General features: G+C 42.8%; 1 protein-coding gene across 3 annotated transcripts in view; it reads left to right on the forward strand.

Moving 5' to 3' along the window:
• Window positions 1-16,055, forward strand: part of LOC109892746 (cytospin-B) — a 165,013-nt gene that overhangs the window by 99,618 nt on the left and 49,340 nt on the right. For all 3 annotated transcript variants that reach the window (XM_020485495.2, XM_020485496.2, XM_020485497.2), the window contains 5 exons: window positions 1,330-1,537; window positions 7,061-7,134; window positions 7,270-7,445; window positions 12,341-12,537; window positions 14,959-15,065. In XM_020485495.2, the coding sequence (XP_020341084.1) occupies window positions 1,330-1,537; window positions 7,061-7,134; window positions 7,270-7,445; window positions 12,341-12,537; window positions 14,959-15,065 (762 nt within the window). The remainder of the gene's footprint in view (window positions 1-1,329; window positions 1,538-7,060; window positions 7,135-7,269; window positions 7,446-12,340; window positions 12,538-14,958; window positions 15,066-16,055) is intronic.

Below are 16,055 nucleotides of genomic sequence, written 5' to 3' on the forward strand. Positions count from 1 at the left end.
CTTTTTCTTTTTCGAGTCTCGGGACTAGGGTCTGGTCCAGAGTGAGCATTATGTCCTGCGCCTCTGACTCATTGAAGTAGAAATCTTCATCCAAATTGAGGTTAGTGATCACTGTTCTCATGTCAAGAAGCTCTTTTCGGTCATTGGAAACGATGGCGGAAACTTTATGTACAAAAAAACACACACAATGATAGGGTTGGTCAAGAGCCCGATAAACGGCTGCTTTCCATTGCAGTGCCATTTTAGATCATTTGAGCCAGTTTGCTACAGTAGAAATAATCCTGCAGCAACAGGAAATGTGAATAATTATGTGGATTATAATCAATTTACATTCTTCTAGGGGTTGATAGATTTTTTCACGTCTGAAATTGAAAAGTGGAAATTACAAACTTAAAGCCTCAAATACACTAGAAGTTAAACATTTCCTGCATTGCAAGTTCTCCTGCAACAGGATGATCAAATGAAGATGCTACATCTGTAGTAGGGAATGCATGGGTGATTGAGGTTACTGTCAATAGTGTATCAGGAAGTGTATTACCTGCAGCAGTAGACAGGGGCTCGAGACACTAAACTGTAAAATCAATGATTCATCATCACCTTTTTACCCAGCAGCCAGTTACACTGTAGTGTAGGCTATGCTATCAGATTGGCTTTAGAGGAGTTCCTACTAAACTCTTGTGCCAATGAGTCTCTGTGGACACTGGCAGGGCTGACGTCCAACAGCTTTTAACAGCTTTTTATCTTTTATTACGTCAGACTACAATAGAGTATTAGCAGTTACAGTCAGAGTGTCATACAGATCTAAGGCTGTGGTTACAATAAGGGATGTGTCACTGTCAGTTATGCTAAGTGATACGCACACATGCCCAGACTTGAGGACGTCTGGTGGTTTAGATGTGTTAATGGTTAAGTAACCCTTAATTATCTAGTGATTAGGCGAAGATTTACGAATTAACTGTCTAATACAATCACAAAACTTCTGAGGACATGGAATGATAAATGAAGTACAATAGGCCTAATTCTGTCGAACCTCTGCAGTCACACCTGCTTTATATAAAGGCCTTTTGTATTCTCCTTTCATGTTTAATATAAAGGTAACAGGTACATGAACGGACATTGAAAAAGAGGGTACACTGTCACTACAGACACAGGGCCATCTTATGGTGGCAGCCAACAGGGCACCTGTAGAAAGAGGCCTGTTGAAGGATGTTTGGACTAACCAATCAGGCCATCTCTTAAATGGCTCTATGTGTGATAACCAATCAGGTCATCTCTTACTATGTCTCGCCATGTGACTAACCAATCAGATCATGTCTTACTCTGTCCCAGGCTGAGGCTGAGTGCAAGCAGGTGGCAGAGCGAGCCGTAAGGCTTGAGGAAGCGCTGAGTGGCCAGGTCAGTGCCCTGGAGAAGGGGGGGCAGCAGGCCGACAGCCAAATCAAGGACCTGAAGGAGACCATCTTTGAGCTGGAGGACCAGGTGGAGCAGCAGAGAGCCGTCCACCTCCACACCAACCAGACCATCCTGGACCTAGAGCGTACGTTCCCTAATTAGTGTATACAGTGGGGCAAAAAAGTATTTAGTCAGACACCAATTGTGCAAGTTCTCCCACTTAAAAAGATGAGAGAGGCCTGTAATTTTAATCATAGGTACCATTCAACTATAACAGACAAAATGAGGAGAAAAATTTCAGAAAATCACATTGTAGGATTTTTTATGAATTTATTTGCAAATTATGGTGGAAAATAAGTATTTGGTCACCTACAAACAAGCAAGATTTCTGGCTCTCACAGACCTGTAACGTCTTCTCTAAGAGGATCCTCTGTCCTCCACTCGATACCTGTATTAATTGCACCTGTTGCCTACCATCAGTAACACACTACGCCGCCAGGGACTCAAATCCTGCAGTGCCAGACGTGTCCCCCTGCTTAAACCAGTACATGTCCAGGCCCGTCTGAAGTTTGCTAGAGAGCATTTGGATGATCCAGAAGAAGATTGGGAGAATGTCATATGGTCAGATGAAACCAAAATATAACTTTTTTGGTAAATACTCAACTCGTCGTGTTTGGTGGACAAAGAATGCTGAGTTGCATCCAAAGAACACCATACCTACTGTGAAGCATGGGGGTGGAAACATCATGCAAAGGGGCCAGGACGACTGATCCGTGTAAAGGAAATAATGAATGGGGCCATGTATCGTGATATTTTGAGTGAAAACCTCCTTCCATCAGCAAAGGCATTGAAGATGAAACGTGGCTGGGTCTTTCAGCATGACAGTGATCCCAAACACACCGCCCGGGCAACGAAGGAGTGGCTTCGTAAGAAGCATTTCAAGGTCCTGGAGTGGCCTAGCCAGTCTCCAGATCTCAACCCCATAGAAAATCTTTGGAGAGAGTTGAAAGTCCGTGTTGCCCAGCAACAGCCCCAAAACATCACTGCTCTAGAGGAGATCTGCATGGAGGAATGGGCCAAAATACCAGCAACAGTGTGTGGAAACCTTGTGAAGACTTACAGAAAACGTTTGACCTCTGTCATTACCAACAAAGGGTATATAACAAAGTATTGAGATAAACTTTTGTTATTGACCAAATACTTACTTTCCACCATCATTTGCAAATAAATTCATAAAAAATCCTACAATGTGATTTTCAGTTGTTTTTAAAAATTTTGTCTGTCATAGTTGAAGTGTACCTATGATGAAAATTACAGGCCTCTCTCATCTATTTAAGTGGGAGAACTTGCACAATTGGTGGCTGACTAAATACTTTTTTTCCCCACTGTATATCACCAGTCTTCTACTACTCTACCACCTCCATCCTCTACCTGGAGAGTACAACTGTCATCAACTGTCCTCAACCTAACCTCAGGGGTTTTTACTTATTACAGAAGCACAGCACTCCTTAAACACATAGGGCCGGTTTCCCGGACCAAGATTAAGCCAACACCTGGACTAAATAGCATGTACTCAAAATATAAAAAAATGTCCAGGAATGGGCTTATTCAGAGTTCATCACCAGTGTGGCTCTGTTTGAGGGGAACAGGAAGGTCTCTCGGCTGGGGCTGACAAATTGGAGCTGCTGTCTGAAGAACCAGATCTACTGCTGAGCTCCACTACATTGACAGATACAGATGTCTGAGTACTGGCCTGGCAGGGCTTTCCACTGATTCACTGTGACTTTACAGGTTGGCTGGCTGGCATCTGGTTAGGTGGTTAGGTCTATTAGAGGCTCTCTCCCACTGAGCCCTTAATGCTGAGATAACATGCAGATTGTCTCCCTACCATGATCCTTAGCACGGCAGGCAGGCAGGCAGGCAGGCAGGCAGGCAGGCAGGCAGGCAGGCAGGCAGGCAGGCAGGCAGGCAGGCAGGCAGGCAGGCAGACAGACAGACAGACAGACAGACAGACAGACAGACAGACAGACAGACAGACAGACAGACAGACAGACAGACAGACAGACAGACAGACAGACAGACAGACAGACAGACAGACAGACAGACAGACAGACAGACAGACAGACAGACAGACAGACAGACAGACAGACAGACAGACAGACAGACGCAGGCAGTTCTATCCCGGTTTTATTACGAGCACATCTGTCTCTGTCCTACAGACCTGTTTGTGCAGTTTAGTAAAAAACTATGTTAGAACTAAATATGTGTAGCGGTCAGTATGCATTGTTTGAGTTATTTTATTTGGTTAAATCAAATCAAATATTATTGGTCACATACACATGGTTAGCAGATGTTAATGTGAGTGTAGCGAAATGCTTTTGCTTCTAGTTCCGACAGTGCAGTAATATCTAACAAGTAATCTAACAATTCCCCAACAACTACATAATACACACAAATCTAAAGGGGTGAGTGAGAATATGTATATTTGAAGTCAGAAGTTGACATACTCCTTAAATACAGTTTTTCACAAGTCCTGACATTTAATCAGAGTAAAAATTCCCTGTCTTAGGTCAGTTAGGATCACCACTTTATTTTAAGGATGTGAAATTTCAGAATAATAGTAGAGAGAATGATTTATTTCAGTTTGTATTTCTTTCATCACATTCCCAGTCAGTCAGAAGTTTACATACACTCAATTAGTATATGGTAGCATTGCCTTTAAATTGTTTCACTTGGGTCAAACGTTTTGGGTAGCCTTCCACAAGCTTCCCACAATAAGTTGGGTGAATCTTGGCCCATTCCTCCTGACAGAGCTGGTGTAACTGAGTCAGGTGTGTTGGCCTCCTTGCTCGCACACGCTTTTTCAGTTCTGCCCACACATTTTCTATAGCATCGAGGTCAGGGCTTTGTGGTGGCCACTCCAATACCTTGACTTTGTTGTCCTTAAGCCATTTTGCCACAACTTTGGAAGTATGCTTGGGGTCATTGTCCATTTGGAAGACCCATTTGCAACCAAGCTTTAACTTCCTGACTGATGTCTTGAGATGTTGCTTCAATATTTCCACATAATTTTCCTGTCTCATGATGCCATCTATTTTGTGAAGTGCACCAGTCCCTCCTGCAGCAAGCACCCCCACAACAAAGCACCGCGCTTCATGGTTGGGATGGTGTTCTTCGTCTTGCAAACCTTCCCCTTTTTCCACACTGTCACACCATAACAATGGTCATTATGGCCAAACAGTTCTATTTTTGCTTCATCAGACCAAGGGACATTTCTCCAAAAAGTACCATCTTTGTCCCCATGTGCAGTTACAAACCGTATTCTGGCTTTTTTTATGGCGGTTTTGGAGCAGTGGCTTCTTTCTTGCTGATTGGCCTTTCAGGTTATGTCGATATAGGACTCGTTTTACTGTGGATATAGATACTTTTGTACCTGTTTCCTCCTGCATCTTCACAAGGTCATTTGCTGTTGTTCTGGGATTTATATGCACTTTTCGCACCAAAGTACGTTCATCTCTAGGAGACCGAACGCATCTCCTTTCTGAGCGGTATGGCGCTGCATGGTCCCATGGTGTTTATACTTGCTCACTATTGTTTATACAGATGAACGTGGTACCTTCAGGTGTTTGGAAATTGCTCCCAATGTTGAACCAGAATCAGTCTTGACTGATTTCTTTTGGTTTTCCCATGATGTCAAGCAAAGAGTTCGAATGTAGGCCTTGAAATACATCCACAGGTACACCTCCAATTAACTCAAATGATGTCAATTAGCCTATCAGAAGCTTTTCTGGAATTTTCCAAGCTGTTTAAAAGCACAGTCAACTTATTGTATGTGAACTTCTGAAACACTGGAATTGTGATACAGTGAATTATAAGTGAAATAATCTGTCTGTAAACAATTGTTGGAAACATTACTTGTGTCATGCACAAAGTAGATGTCCTAACTGACTTGCCAAAACTATAGTTTGTTAGCAAGAAAGTTGTGGAGTGATTGAAAAACAAGTTTTAATGACTCCAACCTAAGTGTATGTAAACTTCCGACTTCAACTGTACATGTATGTATATGGATGAGCGATGGCCGAGCGGCATAGGCAAGGTGCAGTAGATGGTATACAATACAGTATATACACGTGATATGAGTAATGTAAGATATGTAAACATTATTAAAGTGGCATTATTTAAAGTGGCATTGTTTAAAGTGACGCGTGATCCTTTTATTAAAGTGTCCAGTGATTGGATCTCAATGTAGGCAGCAACCTCTCTGAGTTAGTGATTGCTGTTTAGCAGTCTGATGACGCTCTGGAGAGCCTTGCGGTTGTGGGCGGTGCAGTTGTCGTACCAGGCTGTGATACAGCCCGACAGGATGCTTTCGATTGTGCATCTGTAATAGTTTGTCAGGGTTTTGGGTGACAAGCCAAATTTCTTCAGCCTCCTGAGGTTGAAGAGGCTCTGTTGCGCCTTCTTCACCACACTGTCTGTGTGTACGCCCAGGAACTTAAAACTTTCCACCTTCTCCACTTCTGTCCCTTCGATGTGGATAAGGGGATGCTCCCTCTGCTGTTTCCTGAAGTCCACGATCATCTCCTTTGTTTTGTTGACGTTGAGTGAGAGGTTGTTTTCCTGACACCACACTCCGAGTGCCCTCACCTCCTCCCTGTAGGCCATCTCGTCGTTGTTGGTGATCAGGCCCACCACTGTTGTGTCGTCTGCAAACTTGATAATTGAGTTGGAGGCAGTACATGGCCAATGCAGTCGTGGGTGAACAGGGAGTACAGGAGAGGGCTGAGCACAACCCTTGTGGGGCCCCAGTGTTGAGGGTCAGCGAAGTGGAGATGTTGTACACTCATTGCATATATCCATGGTGAGACTAGCAACATGTTGATTAAGTACGAGTTATGGATATAGCAATGCAGATTTAACTGATGGCAATAAAGCATAATAACCAAATAATGAGAAACACGATTTGAATGGATATATGCAATGAGTGTACAAAACATTAGTAACACCTTCCTAATATTAAGTTGCACCCCCTTTTTCCCTCAGAACAGCCTCAATTCATCAAGGTATGGACTCTATAAGGTGTCGAAAGTGTTCCGCAGGGATTCTGGCCCATGTTGACTCCATTCTTCCCACAGTTGTGTCAAGCTGGCTCGATGTCCATTGGGTGGTGGACCATTCTTGATACACACGGGAAACTGTTGAGCGTGAAAAACCCAGCAGCGTTGCAGTTCTTGACACACTCAAACCGGTTTGCCTGGCATCTACTACCATACCCCGTTCAAAGGCACTTAAATATTTTGTCTTGTCAATTCACCCTCTAAATTGTATACATACACCATCCATGTCTCAATTGTCTCCAGGCTTGAAAATAATGTCTCCTCCCCTTCATCTACACTGATTGAAGTGGATTTGACATGTGACATCAATAAGGGATCGTAGCTTTCACCTGGTCAGTCTATGTCATGGAAAGAGCAGGTGTTCTTAATGTTTTGTACACAGTGTAGTAGCCATGTAGTACCACTAATATAAGAGGCAGTGTTAGATGTACTGTACACATTAATCAGACTAAGATATGGCTGCAGTTCCTCCACTTGTGATATGCGCCTCTCACGGATGTATTCTGTGGTTGCTGTTTTCTAAGTAATGGCATATTTGTCTTTCTTTATAGACCAACTCAAGAAGCTAGAGGAGCAGAAGTCGGAAGTGGAGAGGCAGCTGAAGCTCTTGAGTAAACAGATGAAGGTAGGAGTGATCTGACTGTTAGTGGTTTTATACTTTCGGGTGCTTTGCTGGTGGTTAAGATGGTCAAGGTTTGTAACTGCTATGATGTGAAGACAATCATAATGCTTATGGTATACTGTGTGTGTGTGTGTTCAGGATGAGACGGAGGAGTGGCGGCGGTTCCAGGCAGACCTCCAGACAGCTGTGGTGGTGGCCAACGACATCAAGGTAGAGGCCCAGCAGGAGATCCGCTCTCTGAGGAGGAGGTTACAGGAGGAGCAGGGGCGCAGCGCCAAGCTCTCATCAGACCTGGAGCTGCAGAAGGGAGTCAAGTACGTACCGTAAGGCTGGGAGGGTTTAGTATATTCAGCAGGGCAATTCAATTATGGTCCTCGAGGGCCGAAAAACACTTCTGGTTTTTGTTTCTACCTGATATTTGCATTTACTCATCTCATGTCCCAGGTCTAAATCCGTCCCTCATTCGAAGGGAAGAATGAAACCCAGAAGTGTAATTGGCCTTAAGGGGCCAGATTTGAAAAGACCTAAAGTATACCTCCTGTACTCATCCCTCGCGCTTCTATCCAACATCCAATCTCTTATCCCTTTACCTAGCCTTTCCCCTCTCGCTCCCTCTCAGCACTGGGCCCTATCTACTCTGTCCTGGAGCTGCTGCTACTCTTGGGCTTGCCATATCCCACTGATTGTGCGTGTGTTCAATATAGTGGTCAGTATCATATAGGATGCCGTATGGGAGGCTACAGGGAGCAGAGCTGGAAGAAACATTTTGAATTTCAATACGCCATTAATCGGTTCCCTTTTAAGAGGCTTCCCCAAAAATTCAGATTTGACGTCACGGTACCTTGTGATGCTCAACATTTTGGGGTTTGCATTGAAACAAGGTGATGCTAGCTATCAATAAGGATATGAGTCCAATAATAATATCTTAATAACCAAATCCTTGGATTTTCAAGCCTCAAATCCTGGGATTGCCTGCCAATATTTGCTAAAAGAGGTTTGGCAGGCAGTCCCCTCCTGCAGTATCTCTGTCTGTCCATCTGGTTCCTGCTGCAATATTCTGACTGCTCTACCAGTCTGTCTACCACTCACCACCACCAACTGTAACACACTGGGCTAGCAGTGGACCCTAGCACTTCACTGATAAAAGCTGCGCTGTCTGAATAGTGTAGCACTAATATAGTGGTCTAAGCTCTACCTAGAAAGGCTGCTGCCGAGATAGCATTGACAGCAGCACTAAACTTTTTGAGTCAGTTCTCGTCAAATTATAAATTGAGACAGACACTTTAGGAGCCATAACATAAATCCTCTGTTGTGTTTCATGTGGCTACCTGTACACCACAGGTGGGCGACATATAGCCCGCAGGCCAGATCCGGCTCGCGAGCCCGTTCAATCTGACCCGGGGTAGGTTTGAGTAAAACAAATATAATTTGGGGGCGACTGTTGAACGTCTAAACTATGTAGAAAGTATGTTGAAATTATAATGGACCTATACGTGTTCAAATGACGACCATCTCTTTGGCCCAAAAATTGCTTTTGAATTTTTTTCTCCCGATGTTGCTCTCAAGACTAAATGATTGCCCACCCCTGTACAGCAGGGGTGGGCAATACCCTGTGATGAAAGCTCAGCCCATTGGTCCTGTGTCTCCTTTGCAGTGACAGTGGCAGTGACAGTATGATGAGAGGCAAATAAGGCCAGTATTGTTAATGCTATACATACAGCGCTCATCAGATAGTTTCTAATATAGCTTGCCTGACATAAAAGATGTAAACGTGTAAATTATAACGTAAAGAAGAATGCAGTACTTTACTTTCCCCGTACGTACCTGCGACGTACCAGACCAGAAGCTACCCTCCTCCCTGAGATCGTTTGTTCTCTCAAGGATGTCCCTCTCTCAGACATGGTTCCTTATAGAAAGCCCAGGTGAGTCCACTGCACTGCGAGCTCGATGAATGCTGCCTTTAGAGGGAATGCTACTGCTGATCTAGAACTTCTGACTTTCCTTCCTGCACTGCTTCCGCTGCTTCTCACTGATTGTCTGTCTGGTTCGCTGACTAGCTGACTGACAGCTGCACAAACTATTAGTAGTCTGTGTCCTTTCATTTGGGTGGGCTGGGGTTTGCTTTGCTTAATTTCCACTGTAAAAAAACCCTGCTACTAAACTTTTATTATGGTACTTGGCGCCACCTGCTGTTCTGTTGAATCAATCCTTTACCTAGCCTCTTGGTTCCTCTGGAGAATTGTCTTGTAGTATGACATGGAATGATTTATTTGTACTCATGCTATCACTGCTTGATCAAATAAACAACATTTGGTCTGTATATCATTGTATACTGATCTCAGACATGTGGAAGAAACTCAGATCAGATTTTGACTTCATTAGCCAGTTAAGAGATGCATGGTGAGAGAGAGAGAAGAACAGACAGAGGACATAGCCTTAACTGCAGTGTCTTTAGAAAAAGACACCACTCCGGTTGTGCTACATACAGTATAAATGTCCAATGCAAGTACATAGCTTTTTAAGAGGGTATATTTCCTATTTATTGCAATTCATGTTGTCTCTGTGTTTCGGTCTTGTTTTTCAGACTCGGGGCTGGAGCCAGTTTTGATACCAAGACTGCAGTAGAGGGGCGGTAAAAAAGTCCACCCACATAACATCAGGACCCTCTGAAGACAGACTGACAGTATTATTGTACACAGTTGCTTTGATCGGTATTACCATACAAACTTTTCCATCATATGGTATGTCATTCTGATGAGTTTATTAGCAAGGTTGATTGACCAGTACAGATGCAATATTTGCCCCAGACAGAGAGACAGAGTCAGACTGTAGTTTACTGTTAAACTTCCAAATGAACGCATCTTTCTCCGTGAGATCTTTCAGAAATTCTGTACACATTTTTATCTCTATTGTTTGCAATGTTTTCAGTGGTATTTGTTTTTGGGAAGCTCTATTCTCTATCTGTCAAGAGATGATCTGATATGATAGGAGGAGTTTCTGTTACTGATTCCGATTTGCTTTTAGACACTTAAATTGCCTTAGTGGTGAATATTCACTTACTCAATGTGTTGCTAAATATTTTGAGAATGAGACAAATTTTTTGTTTAGTTCTCTGAGGGTTGCCTGAAACCAAAACAGTCTGCTTATCCACTGGAAACTGCCAGCTATTACTATGAGTCAGATTCATGTTGTAAGTTAGGTTTCATTACTACATTATGGGCCAAATACAACTTTGAAAAGCCAAACAGACAAACTTTTCAAGTTATTTTTGTTGTTCAGAGTTGGTTTTATTGGTCTTTTGGTAGATTACTGTTCTAATACTCATTTTGTTCCTATCAGTTCTGCACCTGTGGTTATTATTATGATCCGTTTCTTCTAACTGACAGTTTGGAATATCTATTACTTAAAAAAGCTTGGATGATATATATTTTTTTAATTATGGTAATAACCAAAATCAGTTCACTTTAAGTGTGTGAGATTATTCATGGCTACAAACAATTAGTCATGTGCTCTGGTGTTCATAATGTGAATCTGATGATATGTTGTGATAATTGACCACTAGATGGCGATATTTAACAGAATATCAAGAATGTTAAAGTATCAAGAACCTGCACTGGTCAGTGGTCCTAGGTTGTGTGTGTAATCATCTGGCTACTGTTTAAGTTCAGCTCACCAGTTTGACTTCTGCCTCCAGACAACAACACTGAATCACAGACAGTATATTATTACATTATCACTGATAATTATCACGTCATCACTAATAATGTCCACACAGGAAGGCCGCCGTGCATTTAAGCCATAAGGGTAATCAACTGCTGATCACTGCCCAATTCAGTCCTTACTGCCTCAGACTTACAGCCGTGCCTAAAACTCACAATTTCAAAATGTCCTGTATAGTATCTCTTAACCATTATATTTCACTCTAAACTTCAGCAGGCTATATCAACAAAATATATTTTGAATGCTTTATCACTCATTTTGAAGTCATTATAATTTATTTAACCTTTATTTAACTAGGAAAAGGCCATTGAGACCCAGAGTCTCTTTTTCAAAGGAGACCTGGCCAAGAAGGCAGCAACAATCAATACATGACATAATTAAACATACAACAATACAATACAACAACACGATCCAGCCTAAAAAAACTAACCCCATCAGGTCAAATAAAAAGCCTCTAGTTTCTGAGTACTGCTACAGGGTAAACGTTGGATCACTGAAGTGATGCTGGTGTTGTGACAGCCATTAGAAATGTATAATGACCAACTGCCATCCTGTAAACCTCAGGTTATAATGACTATTATTACCGAGTAACAGGACTATTCAGTGAATGCAGTCATACAAAAGCCATAGTACTCGACCAGAAACAGACAGACGTGCTAGTAATGTTTAACTTTGAGTACTGTCGATATTGCCAAAAAAAGACCACCTTATCATAAGACATATATGGTGGTAACTGTGTGGTGATTATACCTTTTTTCTGTCTGTGAACTGCTCTACAGTTCAACAAGTGAATGTGCAACTGTTTAATTTAACTTTAAGGTTAAATCTTATTGAGACAGATCAAATATACAATGCTGTTTATTTAGAGAAATAGTCCATGTAAGGTGTTTGTCCATCTGTTTAAACTTTTTTTTATTTCATCTTTGGAAAGTCAATAAATGAAATGACTCTAGTCACGACTTTGTCTGCGTGTGTTTGTTTGAGTTCATTCTCTTTGGGAGTTCTACTTCCTCCTCACCAGATTCCTTACTTCAGTTCTGTTCTCACCCCTTCCCCATCCATCCATCTGTGACAATACTCTATCACTTACTCACTCACTCAGGCTTTGTCCAATGTCCATAAGATACGGATGGAGTAAACTTTGTACCTTTTTTTATTTGCACTTTTGGGTGTTAGAACCAGCTATTGACTGTTCCATCATCTGAAGAGTGAACTGTACATACTCGTACACAATATGCTTCTGATCAATTGTGCAAATATTGCATGCAACAGTCAATGCGATGGGCAAACATCATCTTCAATCATTACCTTTCTTTAGAACATTGATTGACGAAATAAATACTAAACCATTGTTCTGATAACACCTACTTAGTAAAATAATGTTCTGATAAAAGGTATATATAGCCTCTCACTGTAAAAGCACTTCTACCTGCTATGTGTTGTGCCATAATGTATACTGTGAGCATCTCTTCCCCTTTGTCTTTCTCAGGTCGTTGCATGATGACTCTGAGAGTTTCTCAGATGCAGATGGCAGTCCTCACTGGTGTGGCATCTCCATGACCCAGACCACCCAGACCCAGTCCACCTCCTCGCCCATTAACACCAACGGCAACGCTGCCTCCTCCCCCTCAGAGCCCGGAGCCACCGTCAAATCCCTCATCAAGTCCTTTGACACAGCTGTACAGAGTAAGCACAGAACATCCCTCCTTCTCACTCCTCCACACAAGCCCGGCAGACCTGGGTTAAAATATTATTTGTTTTCTTTCAAAGTTATTTGAGTATTTGACTGCACCTCCCTGGGTTGCCAGGTAGGGGGTGGGGTGGTTGGACTATTCCATTGGTTCCAATGTACCAGGCAAGTTCAGTCAAGCACAGGCCTCTTTACAGATATCATACCTGACTTGTCTGCACAATAGAAGAACAGCTGGCAGCCTGTCTGTCTGCTTAAGATAGCTCTATCATGTGTATACAGTGGAGGCATGTATGGTCACCTATGGTATGCTCTGCTGTCCATGTGACTGTATTGATTGTGTAGCTCACTCTAATATATCTACTGCTGTACATATCATTTTTTGTATAATTTTAGATGTATACAGTATAAGAATAGATTGCATTTAGATTACTGATACAGTGTTATTTGGGTTGTTCATTGAATTCATTTTGACATTCCTTGATTTCTTGTTTTCGTTTTTTATTATTTGCGTACTTGTTCGACATTTTACTGCACTGTTAGGTGCTAATAACACAAACATTTAGCTGCACCCGCTATAACATCTGCTAAACTGTGTACGTGACCAATACACTTTTATTTGATTTGAAAGGAAAGGAATAGGAGATGTGATTACTCTATAGACTGGCCACAGACATTCCTGAGAAAGATGTTTGTTTTGGAGCGATCTGCTGTCTCTTGTATCATCAAGGAGATAAACTCAGCAAAAAACAGGTGTAAATATTTGTATGAACATAACAAGATTCAACAACTGAGACATAAACTGAACAAGTTCCACAGAAATGTGACTAACAGAAATTGAATAATATGTCCCTGAGCAAAGGGGGGGTCAAAATCAAAAGTAACAGTCAGTATCTGGTGTGGCCACCAGCTGCATGAAGTACTTCAGTGTATCTCCTCCTCATGCTCTGCACCAGATTTGCCAGTTCTTGCTGTGAGATGTTACCCCACTCTTCCACCAAGGCACCAGCAAGTTCCCGGACATTTCTGGGGGGAATGGCCGTAGCCCTCACCCTCTGATCCAACAAGTCCCAGACGTGCTCAATGGGATTGAGATCCGGGCTCTTCGCTGGCCGCGGCAGAACACTGACATTCCTGTCTTGCAAGAAATCACACACAGAATGAGCAGTATGGCTGGTGGTCATGTCAGGATGAGCCTGCAGGAAGAGTACCACATGAGAGAGGAGGGAAGAGAGGTCTTCCCTGTAACGCACAGCGTTGAGATTGCCTGCAATGACAACAAGCTCAGTCCGATGATGCTGTGACACACCAGACCATGACGGACCCTCAACCTCCAACTCGATCCCGCTCCAGAGTACAGGTCTCGGTGTAACGCTCATTCCTTCGACGATAAACGCTAATCCAACCATCACCTCTGGTGAGACAAAACCGTGACTCGTCAGTGAAGAGCACTTTTTGCCAGTCCTGTCTGGTCCAGCGATGGTGGGTTTGTGCCCATAGGCAACGTTGTTGCCGGTGATGTCTGGTGAGGACCTGCCTTACAACAGGCCTACACGCCCTCAGTCCAGCCTCTCTCAGGCTATTGTGGACAGTCTGAGCACTGATGGAAGGATTGTGCGTTCCTGGTGTAACTCGTTGTTGTTTGCATCCTGTACCTGTCCCGCAAGTGTAATGTTCGGATGTATCGATCCTGTGCAGGTGTTGTTACACATGGTCTGCCACTGCGAGGACAATCAGCTGTCCGTTCTGTCTCCCTGTAGCGCTGTCTTAGGCGTCTCACAGTACGGACATTTCAATTTATTTCCCTGGCCACATCTGCAGTCTTCATGCCTCCTTGCAGCATGCCTAAGGAACGTTTACGCAGATGAGCAGGGACCCTGGGCATCTTTCTTTTGGCGTTTTTCAGAGTCAGTAGAAAGGCCTCTTTAGTGTCCTAAGTTTTCAGAACTGTGACCTTAATTGCCTACCGTGCTAACGACCGTTCCACAGGTGCATGTTCATTAATTGTTTATGGTTCATTGAACAAGCATGGGAAACCGTGTTTAAACCCTTTACAATGAAGATCTATGAAGTTATTTGGATTTTTACGAATTGTCTTTGAAAGACAGGGTCCTTTTTGCTGAGTTTATGAATGAAAATTGTGGCCCGTAAATTACGCAGGATGTCAGGCCGAGGGGATGGCTGCTGAGGGGAAACTTTCCTGGTTTAGCAGCAGTGATAGAGAAGGAACCCTTGCCTGTTACATCATAGCTTAAACAGCCTAACCTTAAAGGTCTAATTGCTTAACGGGGTAAGCAGATACAGTGATAGGACTCCATGGAACATCACCATGGAATACGGTATACAATGAATCTCTTTCAATTTCCAATTAAATAGCTGTCCATGGCTAATGCACACTCATGTGTTGGGCCTTGCAGATGGACCTGGTCCTGGACACACGGTACAGATGCACTCCTCACCTAGAAGCCCTCTGAGTGGGATCCCTGTCCGCACAGCACCCGCAGCTGCTGTCTCCCCCATCCAGGTACAGTACAGGCCCTTTTCAATATGGACTACAACAGGGTTACCCAGTAGGGGTGGACATAAAAGACTGTAAAATCACCATGAAATCAGCTCAAAGTGATTTTAATTAGGGAAATTGTCACATACACCGGATAGGTGCAGTGAAATGTGTTGTTTTACAGGGTCAGCCATAGTAGTGCGGCACCCCTGGAGCAAATTAGGGCTAAGTGCCTTGCTCAAGGGCACATCAACCGATTTTCACATAGTCGGCTCCGGTATTCAAAACAGCAACCTTTCGGATATTGGCCCAACGCTCTAACTGCTAAGCTATCTGCCGCCTCTAAATAGAGAAATAAATAGAAAATAATAATAATAATAATAATAATGTAAATAAAGAAACATATGTGATCGTATCCCAATGTAATCAAGGTTTGAAATCAATTTGCAGTGAACAAATTATTTATCCTATGTTCCGACCCAAGAATTGTTGACCCTTGGACTAAAATATCAAGAACTCTGTTATTGGGCTCCTAAGTGGCACAGCGGTCTAAGGCACTGCATCTCAGTGCTAGAGGTGTCAATTTATTTATTTATTTTACCAGGCAAGTCAGGTAAGAACAAATTCTTATGTTCAATGACAGCCTAGGAACAGTGGGTTAACTGCCTGTTCAGGGGCAGAACGACAGATTTGTACCTTGTCAGCTCGGGGGTTTGAACTTTCAACCTTCCGGTTACTAGTCCACCGCTCTAACCACTAGGCTACCCTAGTGGCGCACAATTGGGCCAGTGTCGTCCGGGTTTGGCTGGGGTAGGCCGTCATTGTAAAATAAGAATTTGTTCTTCACTGACTTGCCTAGTTATATATATATATTCTTTTTATCTGTTTATTACCGACTAAATGTATAAAGCTTTTGTAAAGCCTTTTAAATACATTATAACCATTACTAATAATGTAAAGTGTTACAAGTTTGGTTGTCACTTTTTTTATCATCATGTGTAGGACATGAATAGG

Source organism: Oncorhynchus kisutch, linkage group LG6 (genome assembly GCF_002021735.2).
Source record: "Oncorhynchus kisutch isolate 150728-3 linkage group LG6, Okis_V2, whole genome shotgun sequence".
Classification (NCBI taxonomy): domain Eukaryota; kingdom Metazoa; phylum Chordata; class Actinopteri; order Salmoniformes; family Salmonidae; genus Oncorhynchus; species Oncorhynchus kisutch.